General features: G+C 48.9%; 1 protein-coding gene and 1 long non-coding RNA gene across 22 annotated transcripts in view; one reads left to right on the forward strand and one right to left on the reverse strand.

The window, feature by feature from the left end:
* The window catches only part of LOC309872724, a 639,146-nt gene that overhangs the window by 178,972 nt on the left and 441,870 nt on the right, over window positions 1-18,304 (forward strand). The gene's annotated exons all lie outside the window — the stretch shown is intronic.
* Window positions 1-18,304, reverse strand: part of PLEKHA7 (pleckstrin homology domain containing A7) — a 213,842-nt gene that overhangs the window by 25,615 nt on the left and 169,923 nt on the right. For 12 of the 21 annotated variants that reach the window (XR_014316059.1, XM_082747237.1, XM_082747235.1 and 9 more), the window contains 6 exons: window positions 14,227-14,749; window positions 13,651-13,737; window positions 12,944-13,063; window positions 10,907-10,960; window positions 443-511; window positions 187-267 (listed from right to left, as the gene is read on the reverse strand). Coding sequence is in view for 20 of the 21 variants with exons in the window: in XM_082747237.1 (XP_082603363.1) it covers window positions 187-267; window positions 443-511; window positions 10,907-10,960; window positions 12,944-13,063; window positions 13,651-13,737; window positions 14,227-14,749 (934 nt within the window). In the remaining variant the exon portion in view is untranslated. The remainder of the gene's footprint in view (window positions 1-186; window positions 268-442; window positions 512-10,906; window positions 10,961-12,943; window positions 13,064-13,650; window positions 13,738-14,226; window positions 14,750-18,304) is intronic. The other 9 variants (XM_082747240.1, XM_082747234.1, XM_082747236.1 and 6 more) reach the window with 1 other exon arrangement.

Raw genomic sequence — 18,304 nt, forward strand, 5'->3', positions numbered from 1 at the left:
TTCCTCTTTCCCACCTAAGGTTTAGGCAGAAATGCCCCTGGAAGCAAACATATTGTTCTGAATAAACTACTACCCATTCTGGATAAATGAGCACCTGTGACATACGAGTCCAATCTATATCTGAGGAAAGACAGCATGACAAAACCCCCTCCACTCAGCCCAAGGTTATGCAAAATCGATGCATACTTTGTTCTCCTTGAGGGCTCGGATCTTGTCTTCCAAGTCCTGGAGGATCCTGTCTTGTTCACAGAAGATGCTCAGTTTGACCTGTGAGCAAGAACAGGTTGGAGAGGGCCTGGGATGATGAGAAAAGGGCACGACCTTGAAGTGTGATCAGAAAGCCTTTGGCTACGGAACCATCTAAGCCCTGCCTGAAGCTGCCCGCCTCGGGTCTGGGGGCAACAGGCAGCCAGAGGCTCAGACTGTTGCCCTGCTCACTCACGTCAATGTCACTCTCCGCGATCTTCACCGGCTTCAGACTCCGATCCTTGACCAGGTCCCGGCCCGTCATCTGGGAGGTGAACAATTTAAAGGAGATTAACCACAAGGTTCAGGATCAGATCTCAAGAACAAGAGCTAGCCCCACGATGGACAAGTGTGTAAGTCTTGGTGGTAGGGTCATGGCATGAAACAGGCAAAAACTCAGGCGAGACCTGATTTTTATGCCTACTTCATTTTAGGGAAAAACCAAAACCTTTTTGTGATCCAAGAAGCACTTGTAAATTTCTCAAATTTAAAGAAAAAGAAGACATTCAATTTCTAGTATCATTGACTGTGGAAGCTAAAATTTGCCCAAAATGAGTTCAGTATGAATCTTGGGGTCAACCCAAGTTACAGAAGTCTATGGCCCCCAGCCCAGAGCAGTGAGGTGGACCAGAGAAACCTGCGAGTCCCCGGGGCATCTCCAAGACTTAGTTTAAGGAAGCCTCTGAGCTGCTAACCTCTTCTGAGCAAGGTCAGTCTCTCTCACCCTATACCATTTGGATAGAAAATCAGGTCAAGGGATGAAGGAACCTAGGTAATTCCTGGTTGGGATTTTCAATCGATCCCTAAATAACTGAGGCAGGTCATATTTGTATACGTCACAGGTTACCCTGTCCTCTCAAGAATGAAAACCAAAATCAGGAGATAAAAATCATCTAAACTTATGGGTCAGTGGGCATTCAAAACATTGTCCATCCTTCCCTTGACCCCATGTGGGCACCATGCTGGCATCTCCCACTGACCCCTACAAAGCTAAACCCAACTCTTCAGCCCATGTTTTCACTTCCCCTAATTTCCTTCTTGCCAAAAGCTGTGTGGGATGGGGCTAGGGAGACTTTTCCAGAGATGCACCCCCACAGCCAAGCCATGGTCAGAGAGAGCCAGGTCAAATGTGTCCCATGCACAGAAAGCCATCTTGCTGAATTCCATTTTACAGATGTGACCACAGAAACAGAACGTAGAACCTATCTCTTCCATGAGACAGATGGTGTGTATATTAGGCCAGGGGTTCCAGTGTGGTTGGACAGACAGTTGCTGGAGAGATGGCCCTCACATTTTTCCTACTCCATCTGAGAGGTCCAATTAGTTGTGTGAATAAGAAGCAGAAATATATTAGCAAACATTCCCCTCACAACTCAAGGCAATCATGTCCCCAACTGTCCTGCACTCCTCCTTCCTCTCATCATCAGCAAATGCCAAGGTCAAGGTCAAGGGATGATGCCTGTCCATGCCTTGGGCTGAGGAAAGAGTCTAGCCGCAGACACAACCCCAACCCATTCCAATGTTCCCTGTGGTCACACAGCAGAGGGCAGAGACCATTGTCTTTTATATCTTGGTAAAGTGAGCCTGAACATAAAGCCTGGTATGCTGGAAGGCACTGGGCAAATGCTTATTGCATTGGAGGTAGGTCAAAGGCAAACACATGTGGGTCAGTAGAATTCCTGGAAAAAGTAGAGCTCCAGCCAAATTCTGCTCTTCAGACTGGCATATTATGTATGTGTACATACATCTACACACACAGTCAAGGACACATGGACTATTGCCACAATCCACAAACAAACCGCTGGCTGCTTCAAGGACAGAGGGCTGGGCAAGGCAGGAAGAGGAGTGGAGGGGGGAGGGGTAGAATTAACTCTGATGAACCAGGGACAGCTGACCTCCAGGCAGAACTTGGCCTTTAAACTCAGGGGAACCCAGCAGGTGAAAGTAAGGAGGTCACTCTGTGTCACAGTCCCTCATCAAAGCAGAAGACAATGAGCCTGTCTACTCTCCAGGGGCTGACCCTTGGCTCACTTCCTAGGAAGAAATCATTTTTAAATTGAGATAGGCTGTGGAGATTTTTTTCCTCCTAGCAAAACTCTTCCATTTATTTCACTAGAGCTTTTAACAGATACCAGCTTTTTGATACTGAAATAGCAAGGCAGAGAATCTAATTGAGCAGTGCCTCATCTACCCAACACCGTCAAGAAAGAAATGACATGTTCTACACAAAAAGGGCATTTTAAGAAAGCTGAACCTTTTAAACTTTTTGACGGAAAGGTTTCTAAAAGTCAGTCCTACGCTGCCTCCATGGAACTGAATATAAATTCAACCTTTCGGGGATGAATCAGAGTCATTATAAAAATCAGTAATACGGAATTTCTTAGAAGTCAGTGTTTGGGGACTATTTGGCCCTTGATTAAATGCTTTTAAATTTCTGTGCTTTCATTTCCGTTGTAGATTGACACATAATGTTTCTTTTCCCTCTCAGGATATAAGTACGCCTTCTTTTCTAAGAAGTAACTCTCTCTTGTCTCCATTTAAGGGCTGCATTTAAGGTGCTGAAAGTTAGTAATTCAAATGGATGAGTCTATTAGGACAGGAGAGTCAACAGAGGTGACACTTGCTGCTTTTCCAGAACTCCCTCCCTCCAGTGGTTCTGGTGGCTTCAGGGGAGGTCCTCCCACAGTTTGTGTCTTCCAGTCTAAGAGCCTTAGCACGTCAGAGGATATGCTCTGTCTCCCCTCAGTGAACAATGACCTAATTAGGGGTGACTGTGGGAACTGGGACACATTTTTCATATCTTCTCTGTATCCTGAAAGCCCAGCATATTGAGGATATTTGGGAAATGTCTGTTTAATGAACCCGTGAATGTAACAAAATGGAGGGAGCTGGAGTAAAGGGCGCGCTTTAGAGCATGAGCTTCAGGAAAGTGTTTACGCAGCTCAGAGGCCCTTGAAACTTCTGAATTTAGCTTTGTTCCAGAGAATCAAGGCTACTACAAGTATCCACAAGTAGTTTACTACGTCTAATTTTCCTTTTAAAACTGCTTTGTGATAGCAGTGTTTAGATCCATTTAAAATGTCAACTATGGGTGCCCAGCATCTCTGTCACCAGAAAAAGTGGAAGTCAGTGGGTGTTTATCCCTTTGAAAGAGTCTGTGCACCAGAAAAGAACAGAAGGCCACCCAGGCATTTTACCTCACCCTCCATCACATCCCAACACACATTTTCTCGGGGCTTGGGATGACTGCACATGGCATCTGCTTCCCAACCTGCAGCCTCCCTTGGAAAGCTATAAAAGCTGGCCATATTTCAGGTGCTACTTCTGCATCAGTCAAAGGGAACCGTCTGGGGCAGGGGGTAGGGGACTGGGCAGGGGAGAACCATCTTGTTCTAGTCCTGCTTTAGATTGTTCTCAAATACCAATACCCTGCCCTGAAGAGAAGACACCCTAATCCCAGGGCCATGGTGGGATCTCAGGATACCCCAGCTCCTCCACGGTGACCAGAAAATGCTATTCCTTCCCAAAGAACTCATGCTTGACTGCACAGACCACATTGGTCTTCGTCGAGGTCAGTCCTCACCATGGAGGCAGATGCGAGAGAATGGGAACACAACGCAAGCTGGTGGCAAGCCAGGCAAGCCCCCACCCCACCACAATCCCAAGGCAACACAAAAGATGGAGTCACAGAACACCGCAGATGAGAGGCTCAGCCTGGTGCACCAGCCAGAATGCTGAAGGGAGATTCAGTAGGAGAAAAAAATAAACCAAAATGACTTGCAGGAAGCCTGGGGGGCGGTCAGGAGAGCCCCTGGTTAAGCAAGTGATGAGGTCAGCACTGAGCCAGAAGCAATGGAATGGCCCCGCTTGGAGACACAGATCAGATCATCTTACGCTTCTCCTGGGCCGACAGCCCCGTGCTGACTTCTTCAGCACTTTGTAAAGCACGTTGATCAAAGGTTCATTATTTTTTATCTGTTCCAAACAAAAAGGCAAATATAACAAAACGTAACAGGTGAGACATCAAAAGACACTTGAAGGAGCCAGAATTTGGGGAACTGGCCAGGGGAAACCTTAGGGAGGATGTGTGCTATGCGATTCAAATGATCATGTCTCAGTCTGGTCATGCCGCTTCCTGGATGCTGACCTTTGCAGACTTCGTCCCCTCACAGATGAAACCGAGGACAAGAAGCTCTGCCTGAAGGATCTTTGTGCAGGCTAGTTCATGTGAGAGGGCCGATGTCAGGGCCCGCTGCCTTCCAATTCCCCCTGCAGAAGGCAAGAGGAAACTTTGCTTCCTCCTTTGCTCTCCTTCACCTTATGTTGTGAAACAACCAGTCTCTAGGGAGGAGCTAGACATTAGTCTCATCCCTGCACCATGTTTTCCACCTTCAGTCCCCCAGACCCTCGTCTCCACACTTATGTTCATCTAAGTAATGTCTAACCAGTGATCCCAAATGTTTACAGCTCCTTTGCGGGAACACAGTCCCTACCCACTACCACACCTACCCTACCCACCATCCCTACCCACTAAAACAGTGCACTTCAACCCCAGCTGAACACCGGCATCACCTGGGTGGCTTAAAAAAACAAAAAAACAACAACTGATGCCTAAGTCACACTCCAAGAGACTTGGGTATAAATCAGTTTGGGGTGGAGCATGAGCATCCAGATCCTTAAGAGCCCCCCTGGATGATACTGATATGCAGCTAAGACTGGGCACCACCACCACCGCAACAAGGGCTTCTCAAACTTCAGCATGCTTCAGAATCACCTGGAGGGCTTACTAATATAGCTGACCCTTGAGAACATGGGTTTAAATTGTCAGGGTCCACATACATGTGGATTTTTTTCAACGAATGCAATGCAGTCCTAGAAATTTTCTTTTCTCTATGATTTTACAGTTTCTTTTCCCCAGCTTACTCCATTACAAGCATACAGTCTATAATACACATAATGTACAAAATTTGTGTTACCTGTTCAGTTACCAGTAAAGCTTCCTGTCAACAGTAGGCTATTAAGAGTTAAGTTCTGGGGGGGTCAAGTTATACTTGGATTTGCAACTGTGCAAGAAGTTGGCACCCCTAACCCTGCTGTTCAAGGGTGAACTATATACAGATTTGCTTGCCCCCACATTTAGAGGTTCTTACTGAGCCAATCTGGGGTGGAAGACCCAAGATTTTGCATTCCTAACAAATTCCCAGGTATTGCTGATGCTGTTATTCTGGGATCACACTTTGAGAACCACTGCTTTGAAACAGTGTTTCTAAACCCTGGCCGTACATTAGAAACACCTAGAGAATTTATTTTATTTTTTTTTAAGAGTTATTCATTTACTTGAGGGAGAAAAAGCAAGAGAGAGCACACGTGAATGGGAGTGAAAGGCAGAGGGAGAGGGAGAGACTCTCAAGCAGACAGGGCTTGATCCCACAACTAATGAGATCATGACCTATCTGAAACCAAGAGCCAGACACTCAACCGAGTCACCCAGATGTCCCTGTTCATTTGTTTTTTAAAAAAATAATTGCCGAGTATTACCAATTAGATCAGAGTCGAAGTGGTGGGATCAAAGCACTGATATTCCTTTTACAAACTTCCCCTGGTTGTTCCAGTTCATGGCCAGGATTAATAATCTCTGTTCTAGAACAACAGATCTCAAACGTTTTTGTGCCCAAGAATTATTCCAGAGCTTGATTAAAAAACAAGAACAAACAAACAAACAGCAAAAATGGCAGAATTCTGGGCACAATTTCCAGAGTTTCTAATTCAATAGAACCCCCTAAATCTGTACTTAAAAAAAAAAAAAAAAATCAAGCTCCCAGGTGATCTTGAAATAGGTGGTGTTCCAGAACACAACTTAAGAAACTTGGCTCTAGAAGCTAACTTTGGAAAGAGACCCTGAACAGAGGAACCCTGATCTCAGGCTTAGTCAGGAAGAGGCCAAAGGCCAAGCGACCAGCGCCCCGGCTGACACATCCCTCAGTCAGAAAGGACAGCCTCTGGGGGCACCACCTGAACAGCTGCAGATACTCACCCCTCCACATCCCCTTCCTTCCCAGCTGTCTTCACAGATACATGAAAGCAATCTAAGCTGTCAACAACAGTGACCCCACACCTGTTTCTTCAGACCCAGGCAGGGTGTGCGGTTCTGAAAAGCAGAACCATGATGCCAGAAACACAGTTCAGTGAGTACAACTTTAGGGTGGGCATAGTACATGGTGCATGGAAGAAAGAAGGCAGGAATAAAGTCAGACCCTGGGTTTATATTCCAGACCTATCGCTGTGGAAGTGACCTCTCTTGATACTTGGATTCTTGGTTAGGAAGGTGGCTATCATCACTCCTATTGCTCGAAACTTCTGAGAAGACCAAGAGCCATAATGAACAACACGCACCCAAACCCCGCCAGGTGGGAACAGATGCCTCATCGGGGTGGAGTCCTGTCCACTCTGCAGCACCAAGTAAAATGCCAGACAAGTTCTTTGGCAAAAAGAACGTTAATACAGAGTATCTTCTAAATGAGTGGAGTCCACCTTTGTTTGAAACTGGGCACCATAACAGAAATGCTCATTTTAGGGAGAAAAAGCTCCCACAAAATGGAGGGAAGCAAACACCACCAACTGATTCTGGAAGCTGAGCATTGGCTGATTGGTGGTGCTGATGGTACTGGTGGTGCTGGTGGTGGTGGTGGCAAAGGCAGGGTTTGGATCCTTCAGTCTGTGGCCTTTGGAACAGGGACATGGGGGAGCCTAGGGCAACCAGGCAGGAATAGGGAGGTCGATTTTCTCCAGTGATGCTTACCTTCTTCCTCACTCCCCCAAGAACCCAGAGGAACCTCTAACAAGCAGCTGGTCACGGCGGGGCTGTGTCACGGCTACCCCCACACCCACTCTGGGCTTCAGGGCTCATTCGGCTGTGTCCACAGAGGCCCTCATCTCAGGGACCCCAGCTGAACTCAGCATTAGCACATTTTGTTGAGCATGTCGCCATCTCAAGAGCCAACGGACCTCAGGGTTTTCCTAACACAGTCATGCACCACTCCCCTTGTCCCACAGTGCTCATCTAGCTTCAATGACACCCCAGAGAAGGAGGGGGGGGTCCATCACAACCTGAGCAGGCCCTTTTAGAAACCCCTCTACTTGTAGCTGTTATCCACTTGTCTTTTTTTTTTTTAATTGAAGTACAGTTGACTCATGCTATCTATTTGTCTTCATTCCCCCCTTGCAGTCACAGAAGACACATGGTAACATTTCAGAGCTTTGTTGACTGTCTCTAGGTCTCCTGAATTACCCAGAACTCTCTCCATCACTCTGTAGCACAGCTGTGCTAACTGCTGCTGATTTTCTTGTTTCTGCCCAGCATGCCGTTCCATTAAGGAACCCCTCCCTCACTCCACAGGGAGTCTGGATTTACAAGTGGTTACCCATGAGGATGCTGGGCTGGAAGAAAGTAAACTTGGGTTTGCAGGTGGCCACGTTCCCTGCCATGTGGACACAGCCTACACATCAGGGAAACTAGAACAGTGATGACATGGCCTGAGCTTCTGGGATCATGCAGCCCTTGGCTAAAAGAACCAGTATATTCCCTCTTTGGGTTATTAGCAGGTTCATATGGGTTTTAGACACCTGCAAACAAAAGCATCCTGCCTAATACATCCTCAGCCATTGCTTTATAGGCTCTCAATACCTCTGCTTTGCTTCCAGCCCTTTCTTCAGCTGAGTCCTGAAGTGAAACACCATCTGGGAACCCTATGCCCCAGCTGGGTTTGAGCGGAGCAGAGCAGGTTCACTGCCTCTCTGACGTGGGTACTCTGCTGTATCTTGGAGAGAGGTTAAGGTGGTGCCAACATTTCTGGCAGCCGCACCAGACAGACAACTCACACACAGCACAAACCCCAGCATCTCCCTGTTACCAGTGCAGCTCATTTGGGGGGAAAGTTCTCTGAGAGGAGCTTAGCAACTGGAATAACAAAAATAAGACTGGGGAAATTCTGGTATCAACACAGCTGTTTTCCATGACAGTGACAACTTCCAGAAAGTCACTAGTTAATGTTCCGGGTGCAGACAGCTCCTAGCTCATGAAACATCCCAAGGATGCACCTTGCCTCTGTCACATTAAGCACACTTCCTAGGATAATGACCCCAGTTCAGTTCCATCAAAACCTGAAATGCCGGGGCGCCTGGGTGGCTCAGTGGGTTAAGACTCTGCCTTCGGCTCAGGTCACGATCCCTGGGTCCTGGGATCGAGCCCTGCATCGGGCTCTCTGCTCGACGGGGAGCCTGCTTCCTCTCTCTCTCTCTCTGCCTGCCTCTCTGCCTACTTGTGATCTCTGTCTGTTAAATAAAGAAAAATTAAAAAAAAAAAACAAAACTGAAATGCCTTTGGGTCCACAGTAGTGGAAGCAGCATTTTAAGAGAGGCTGGGAGGCAAGGTGACTGAAGTTTCAGAGTTAGAGCTATACCTAAATACCAACTCACCAGTAACCATTCATGTGGCCTTGGGTAAGAGCCTTAGTCAGTGAAAAAAAAGATAACACCACCCTCCTTCTAGGGTTACTGTGGGATTTACATAATTTAACAGAAGTAAAATACAGTGACCATCACACATTTTACCCTCCACTGTTACTAAGCTTTTGCTGGTAGTCAGGACACCCAAGGACTTCAGGCTCTGCTGTCCTGTGCCTCAGTTTCTCTCTTTAAAGCTCTTTTAACTCAAATTCTATGATCTTGAAATAAAACAGACCTGAGCTGAATCTTCCCTCCAGGACCAGCTGTGAGTTTCTGCTGTCCCATATAAACAGGAACCAGAAGACAGAGATTTCCTATTACTCTAGTCCAGACTCTCTAAGCTCTCTCTTGCACCATGCACCAAGCACTCTGGAGACTGTTTCAAGGTACACCCATGCTGCTGGGGAGCCAAATCTCTCTTACCAGCCTAAGTACATCGTGAATGCTTCATAAGCACTTCTAGTTGACTGCATGGCCTTGGGGCTGAGGTGAGAAGAACCAAGGAGTGGCATGGTGACTGGCTATTGGGGAGGCCAGTGAATGGAGATGAGGTGGTAACACAGGGCAGGTGAAGGTAGGTGGACCTCTCTCTGGGACAGGTGGGGGTGGTGAGCATGCTGGGAGGACCCTGCCCAGAATCAGGGCACAGCAGGGTGGGCTGGGCTGCACATTTTGCATCCTGAGGCATGACTACCAAACCTACAATATTCACTCATGCTCTGTGTGATCCGACCACCACATAAGTTAGAAAATGTCCTGGTTTTGAGAGAACCCTCCTTATTTTGCTTAAGTCAGAAAGCCAAGTCTGACTTCTGTTCACTACACTCCTTCTTAAAGAACATGACTAGTCTGCCTCCTCCAGCCCTGGCCACACCACTCTCTCCCATCTTTCCTTGACTCCCACTGTTCCCTTCCCTTTAATTTCAATCAACCCAAACCCTCTGGCTCTTCAAGGCTCTAAACACGTGCTACCTCCTTCAGAACTCTTCCCAGCATCACAGCCCACGGTGACCTTCACTATTTCAACTCCAAGCACTAGGCCAGACAGATCTTTGTAAACTTGTTATAAACAAGTCTGTGTTATTTTGGGAGATTTTCTTTTTCTAACCCAGACTATTTGGGAGTTTCTCAGAGACTCAGAGAGTCTCATTTTTCCTCTTACATGTCCCTTAGGCTTCTCTAGAGCTAGTCATATAGCAAGTGCTCATCAGATCTAGAAGCTAACTAATTGATACCTAATCAAAGGCTCTGATCTTGTCTCAGTGTGAGGAGGCCCCCTGCATCTGCTACCACACCGCCTATTGTTTGTCATCTTACTTCTACAAGGTTGGATGACAATCCCCATGTTAAAGACACCTCAAGCCAGGTACCCAGGGGAGCTGGGGGAGGCATGCCCCGTGGCATTAGCCTGGGTGTCCTTCCACAGCTCGCCCCACTCTCTCACACCCACAGTTAATTAAAGGTCACATTCCTTCAGTCAGTTTCATGGTTTAGGCATCAGAAGTACTTTCCATAGTGGGAGCTTTCAGAGAGCCGGGGTAAGGAAACAATAGCAGCCCTCTTTCACGTAGAATGCCTCTCACACTTCTCCGCCAGCTTCCTCTCAGTCTCTGTGCTCTGAAGGCTGATCTCGAGCCTGAAGCTTTCTCACCTACATCGAGGTGCCCAGTGCTCTTCTCCTGAATGCAGACAGGAGACTAACCATACCGGGGGCTCCCACCTGGGACACCACGGTGGGTCTCAGAGCTGCAGAACTCCGTGTGGAACCTGTTCCCACAGCAACAAAACCCAAAAAAGCCAGCAAGCTATTCGTGGCTGAAAACGCACGTCAGTGGCACCCTATGAGCCAAACCTCTGAGGAAGGAACTAGTTACTGTTTAGAAGCCTTTGGGTCCTGACTGAGGATGGAAGAGATCAAGATCTAGTACCCTCATTTCATAAGACTGAAATCTTATAGCAGAACTCACAAGGAACTGAACCCAGTGTTCAAGGTAGTAAGAAATAAAACTCTTCCGATTTAGAGAGGAGATGTCTTCATTTGGGATCCAGATTTGGTAAGAACTGCACAGCCTTTGACTTTGGGCTTGGCTCCATGAGGCTGACACGCTCAGAAAGGTGCATGTCCAAGGGAGGCAAGACGCTTGACATCCCTCACCTTTAGGTCCAAGTACTCCAGGTCCTTCTTCAGCTGGAGGTAGGTATCATCAGCCTTCAAATGAAGCAAAGAGAGAAAAAAGACAGTTAAGAACACCAAGGGTTTCCAAAACTTGGGGCTTTGTGTGTGAATCCTTGACACTGCACAGCTACGGGGTCAAGGAACTATATAGCGGGCTAACATCTGCAGCCACAGAGGAAGCACAAATGTCTCAGTGTAGCCAGAGCCTTCTTTGAGCATGAAGGATCTTGCAGGTCACTGTGGGGAGAAGCCAGTGAGTCCTGCAGTAGGCGGGTGGTGGGGGCGGGGGGTGCAGTTTGATGGGGAGACAGTACACATACCACCACAGGGCTAGGACAGCAGTGCAACTGAGGACAATGGTGAGCTCCTGAGACAGAACTAGAGAGATCTAGCTGGAAGAGGACAGGCAACCTCTGAGCTAGGGACCCAACAATCACCAATGCTCCAATACTTGTCATCAAACCTTTTCACTGGCCCACTTAATATGCATGAGGCAAAATAACCCTCTGATTAGTGTGGCTAACGTCTCAAAGGGGCAGGGAGATGACCTGGGGACCCAGATGGGTCCTGACATGACCTTGGGTTCTAGGATGATAAGCCCCAGCAGCTACTGGAAGTCTCACCTCCCTTTGCTCAGCATGGGACCATGTCAGAAGCGAGCTGAGGAAGTTTCAGTGTCAGACCTATCTGCCCACACTGTCTCTGACAATCCGTTGAGTTCTTCAGTTCACCAGGAACAGGGAAAATAAGCAAAAGACTCTTTCATTTTCTAGGACCTGTGTTTCCCATTAATAGCACACAGAAGCTGTTAGGCAGAGGGGCTGTAAATGCTTAAGAAAAATGGCCCAGGAGCCACTTTCTCAACCAGCTAAGAGGGATCCCAGCAAACTGAGGCAAACCAGAGCTATAGGAGAAGGCCGTTTACACCTCTGATGTCAAACAAGTAAATAATATGAGATGTTCAGGCCGTGCTTTTAAGCATGAGAAGACCTGAAGGACCACTGACAGGGAAACTGGTGACTTCTGAGATGGTATTTCCATCTCTAAACTGTCCCCTCACCCATTCCTACTCCCCCAGTCAGCCCAGTCCCTATATACCTTCAACAGTAGCAAGGAGGACTGAGCAGAGGAATATTGTTAAAAATCCCTCAAATTCACAACTTAGGGGTTTCGCTTGTGTTCTCTCACATTCATTTTTCCAAGTACATTTCCTGGGTCCCTCTAAACAGGACAGTTAAAGAAGGTGACACTCCTGTCACCCTCCTCTCCTGTCCCCTGCCTACTTTCATGCAGTCCAGAGGGACCAATCTTGTATAGACATTGTTAAGCTGCTCAAGATGCCTGAGAGAGCAATTCCTTGGCCACTCCTTAAGGAGCTTGCCTGCAAACCTCCATGTCCCAGAATGTTTAGAACACTATGGCAGATAGGACCTGATTTGGGCTCCAGCCCGCAAGCCACTGGCTGAGGGGTCCCGGGCAGGTCACTTCCCCTTCTGGATCCGGTGCCTTGCGTGTGGCAGTAACCCCTGTCCTCCCTCACCTCTCCAGAGTACAGTGAGGTTCTCCAGGATAAGGGACATGAGGATGCTTTGTCCAGATCAGAGAGGACACCCTGCCTTTTCCCTCTGGGTTGACACCAGTGACACACACCTTCCTGCACCCCAAGGAGTGGCCACAGTGGCAACAAGGATGACAGCCAGCACAGCCCTTCAGCCATGACCACACATCAGCCTGGCAGTCATGACTCACAGCCGGAGAAGCCACCGTCGAGGTCCTTCATGGCACATGCAGGTCCCTCCCCAGCACCAGAGGCGTGGGCTCCGCCCCACCCCCAGCCCCCGGCCCCTGCACAGTGTCTGGCAATAGCGACCAGAAGCAGACAGGCAGGGAATGAGGGGACGAGCCAGACAGCAAATACAGACGAGAGCGTGGGCACGAGAAAACACGGGCCAGCACATCACTCCGTTGCCCCACAGCAGGGAGGCCCCGGCCCTGAGAGAGCCCAGCAGCGCTGACCTGGCAGGCGGGCCATGTCAGCTGGTGCTGCAGTAACTGGCCGACGGCGAGATTGCGCACGCTGGCCAGCCGCGCCTGGTGCCGCCGTAAGCGGGTGAGAAGCCTCGAGAGCTCCTCCAGCTGCAGGTGTGTAGACACATCACGAGGAAATTAGCCACCGCAGGAGCACGACGCTATAATTACTCTTCACCCCGGGGCCGGGACAGCACTGACGTGACACCATTAAGTAATTATTGCATTAATTCTGTCATCAGGACAAATAAAGGCGCTGGCAGAAAAGGGGCTGCAGGAAGCAGGTTTTATCTTTTTTTTTTTTAGGAAACAGCAAGGAACAGTGCAACCTCACCCCAACGGGAGCTTTAAAGGCAAAGTTAACTAACCAAAGCAAAGACCTGGACCAGAGGAGAGGAGCTAACGGCAGAGACGCTGGGAAAACGCTGCAGGCAAAATGCTGCCTGAAAGAGAAGAAAAGCGCACATTCTCCTTCATTCCCCTAAGTTCTTCCTCCGATCTTGGAGGAGCCCAAGTCAGCTGGATGACATGGAGCAAGTCACTGGACTTCTCTAAGCCTCAGCCTCCTCATCTCTAACGTGGGGGCTGACGACTGCCCTGCACACTGCGGGCGACGGGCTCAGGGTGGGGAGCTGAGCCGGCACCCTGCAGGCGGTAGCACATTCACGGGGCAGGGGAGATGAGGGGCGGCTTACCGATTTTCCATGGAGACTGGGAGCGCTGACCGTGTGGGTCACGTAGCCCATGGAGGGCATGGAGCGGCGGTCCACGTGAGAGGAGTTCTACAAGTGGGGGAGACAGGAGATCAGCCTGTGGACCGAACCTCTGCCCCCTCCGCCCCCTCTGCCGAGATGGCCTGGCCCATGGCACTACCCCTCTTCATCTGTGAAATAGGGGGTCCATGTATTTCTTACTTATAACAACAGTAAACTGGGGAAGCCCCCTGGAGAAGTAAAGTGGAAGTCGGGTTATTATAAATTACTGAACCAGCTGAACACAGACATCTATTCCCGCAGACTTCCAGTTGGATGATCCTCCATCTCTTAATGCCTCAGGGTTCTCATCTGTGCAATGGGCATAATAGCACCTACCTCATTGGATTGTGGAGAGCATTAAAGGAAAGCCTTTAGTATTGCACCTGGCACCTAAAAGTACCACAGAGGTGTCACCTCTCCTTATTTGAAATTGCTCAAATTAGTGTTCAAACCATGGGAGGATCCTGGTGCCCTAATGCTGAACCCCACTGCCTTGCCAGCCCTCCAGAGACTCACCTTGGTGGCGTGGCCCCGTGCCTTCCTGGGAGAGCCCCCCAGGGAGATGTCCACGCTCCTCCGCTGGTCCGGGGGCTTCACGGTGACCCTCTCCGCTGGCGTGTGTGGCCGCCGGGGTGGGAAAACCCTCGGAGGGCCCGGAGGAGGGATGTCGGAGGGAGATGGAGGCACAGAGATGGAGCGAGGCACCTCCAGCATGCTTCTGCTCCGGCCCTGGTCGGTGAAGTCTGGGGAGCCAGCGCAGATGGGCGCCGTGGGGCTGCCATGCCGGAACTGCTGCCGTTGCTGCCACTCATAGAGCTGCCACACCGTGCCGTCCCGGTGCGCCCGGCGCTCTTCGCTCGACATCTTCAGGTGACTGGCTCGGTCCTGCGCATACTTGTAGTCACTGGGCAGGTCGCGGGGAGGGGGCGAAGAGCCCCCTGAGGGATATCGGGAGCTCTTAGGCAGAGTCTGGTAATTTTCTGGGAAGGACAGTGACTGGCTGGGACCCTGGCGAGGAAGGGTCTGGTCCAGGGGCAGGCTGTGGAGAGAGGAGGAAGACAGGTAAGATGACCAGCACAGCACGGAATCGTGCTGGAAACACGGCTAGGTAAATCCACAGTGCCAGGCACGAGGGAGCCCTGTGAGAACCCCCAAAGAACAATCGAAGCAGACGCCCAAGACCTCGGTCACTCCCTCCCTACGCGGAGGACTCTAAAACCATTGTTCTCCAACCTCCTGGGAGTATCAGCCTCCCCATCAGGCAGCCTAGCTACCCCATACCCAACCCTTCAAGTGCAACGTGATGAAACCCGCCTCCTCCTCTCCCTCTCGCTATCAGTCCGCTCTTCCAAACGGGTGTGTCTATTCCTAGGAAATGCCTCCTAATTCCCTGGTCACTGAGACTTACCCTCTGCTGGTATCCTCACACCAAATTCTGGATGCTCTTAATGGAAGTGGCTGGCACCAGCTCTTTTCTTTCTTCTACTACTCTAGTCCAGATACTGATTTAATCATCTTCCCCCAGATCACTCAGAGACCTTCCTAACCAGTGCCCACACCGAACACAGTCAACTGCTTGGATCTAATCACTCCCTTGCTCCAAAAACGTCAACGACTCCTCACTGCCTATGAAATAAAATCGAAACTCTTCAGCCTGGAACTCACCACTCTCTAGCACCTGATTCCAACCACCTGCAGTCCTGCTGTTTTCTCACTGCTTCTCACAGGACTGGGCTGGGGCAAGCCAGGCATCTAGGGCCCAACCGTTAAAGAGGCACATTCACTCAGGTGCACCCCTGCACTTGCTGGGATCTAGGAATGAGAGCCTCACCCTAATCCCACCTAGTCTCCTACATACCTGGGCTACTTCTCAGAGTGGGAAAGTGTGGAGAGAGCTTGACCTGAGTTTGAATGCTAGCTCTCCCATCCATTGGCTAGATGACCCTTGGATGGCTCTGAGCCTCAGCTTCCTCACCTGCAGGTAACATGAGGACAGAACTATCTCCCTTATAAGACTGTTCTGAAGAGTAAATGAGACAAGTAAGAAAATGCAGCCTCCATGCTTGATGCACAGAAGCTACTTCCCAATAGGTTCTCCCTTTTACCTCTCTTTACTCTCATAGTATTGTTCTTCCCTCCCCTACCTGTATGGGGTTTCCTTGCCCTATTCACCCAAATCTCACTCATTTTCCATGACACTATCCTATGCTCCTTCCAGAGAGATCTTCTGCAGCCCTCAGGGCTCCCACCCTGCTCTGACCTAGTTATTATGTTGTAGGAAACTTGTCCAAGGTCTTTCTATTGATGCAACCTTTTTATCCTTGGAAGAAAGACATCACTTTCCCAGCCTACCTGTAATCCTCAGAGGGCAGGAACTATGTCTCGCATTCTGCGGTACTGTCCACAGTCTGACAAAGTCCTGATGCATAGCCAGCTAGCCACTGCTCTAGGCCAGTGCATCCAAAGTATGGTCTTGGATGGGCAGCATCAGCACCACTTGGGAACTCATTAGAAATGCAGGTTAGGGGCGCCTGGGTGACTCAGTGGGTTGAGCTTCTGCCTTTGGCTCAGGTCATGATCTCAAGGTCCTGGGATCCAGCCCCACATCAGGCTCTCTGCTCAGCAGGAAGCCTGCTTCCCCCCTTCTCTCTGCCTGCCCCTCTGGCTACTTGTGATCTATCTGTCAAATAAATAAAATCTTAAAAAAAAAAAAAAAATGCAGGTTATCAGGCCCCACCCCAGATCTGCCAAATCAGAAACACTGGGGATATATCCCGGCCTCCTGTGTTCTAACAAGCCCTCCAGGTGGCCAATTAAAAAGTGCTATTCTAACTGTTCTTAAATTCATCTCATTTAATCACTTTCTCACTATGACCTCAGCAAATGTCTTTTATGTCCTCACTCTTCCTCCTATAACATGAGGATACGAAGAACCTAACAGATTGTTGTGTGGATTAGAAATAGTTGTCATTCAAAAATGGTAAATTTCTTCTCTTTTTATTGTTATCTTTGCAATTATGGGAGGTAATTTTAAGATCTCTTCAGCCAGACTTGTCTAGGGCGTCTGGCTAGCGTGTCTGTTTGCCACTAGGTGGCAGGGTTTACTACTGTTTTCCCAAAGTCAGAGGGGACCCTGTATCTGAGTAAGGGGCAATGGCTGAATCCTCAAACAGCAGTGGTAGCAGTGGCAGAAACCAGGCTGGGGGCCTCCCCCGGGGGAATCCACGACTTCACCAACCATTGTTCACTCTGACCGATGCAAAATTCAGACTATGCAAAGTACGTCCTAGCTCTGCTCCCAAACCCCTTCAGTCTGGTTTTGCAGCCTGTTCCCAGTGCCTGCCAGCCGGCCAGTCAGAGTCCCCCACAGGGTGGTTCCCCAAAGCCCTCAGCTTCATCTTCTAGCCTGTGCCCTCTGCTTTTGCATTGTCCGTCATACCCCCAAGCCCTCACTGCTGGCCATTTGCAGGCAACCCCCCAAATCCCAGTGCAATGGTGAGCTCCAGAGGCCAAACCAAGAAAACTAACCAATGATAGAGTGAGCGACACAGGAAGAAGTTTTGCAAGAAGAGGTAAAGAGCCCCCCGAAATAGGCAGGAAGTACCCAGAGCAGCTCTGCCCCTGAGAGCAGATCCATGTGCTGGCCACCAAATCCATCCTTACCCAAAAAGAAAGCTCCAGGTCCCCTGCCCTCATACCCTGCTCTGTTCCAAGGGGCCTCCCTGTTCCAAAAGGCACCAAAGAGGATATTCTCATACAGCCACTACAAACTGGTCATATCAAAATGTAAAATCAATTTCTATAACCAGTTACGTTTGCAGCAGATAGCCCTCACCCTACGGTCCACATTTAATTGTGCAGGACTTTCACTTTCTATACTGTTCTTCACTGTAAGCTGAGTCCCTATTCCATCCCCACCCCTGCCTTTTTATTACAGGTATGTAAATTACTTGAAATACCAGAGGGAAAAAATGGAAGGCTAGAATTTCAAAACAATCTCTTAGAATGTAGAATTCTAAGGGTATGTCAGTCTGTCCTCGCAAAACATCATATTAAAGGAGTTCAATGATGGAAAACACAACATATATCTCTAAGAACTAAAAGAACAGTTAGAAATAATTTCTTGCGTGGTCTAGACCCACGAATATAAGATCATATTACAGTGTAAATAACCCTCCTTCCTATGTCAATGTGCCCCATCGAACGAGACTAGCACAGTCTGAATCATACAAAGCCATCCCTCTTCTGTATTTTCAAAAGTTGGGAGGCTCCTTCATTAAGCAGCCAGATCTACTTACTACTTGACTATAAGGAAATACAAATGTACTATTAAGATAAATAAACAGCAATTCTGAGAATGCAAGATGCAGTCCTTTCCAGATATAAGTGAATGATCAGAGACTGTGCACTTCACTTACTCACAGACAGCTTTCTTCTCAAAAGGGTGTCTTCAAGTCCTCACTTTTTTCTTTCAGCCCATTGAGATCTGCTTCTATCACTAGACTGAAGTTCCTCTCGCTGTGCACTCAGTGACCTCCAAGGCCAATGAACTGTTTTCATCTACAGACCTCATGTCACCTTGCCCCTCAGACAA

The sequence above is a fragment of the Mustela nivalis genome, assembly GCF_964662115.1.
Source record: "Mustela nivalis genome assembly, chromosome: 9".
Taxonomy (NCBI): Eukaryota; Metazoa; Chordata; class Mammalia; order Carnivora; family Mustelidae; genus Mustela; species Mustela nivalis.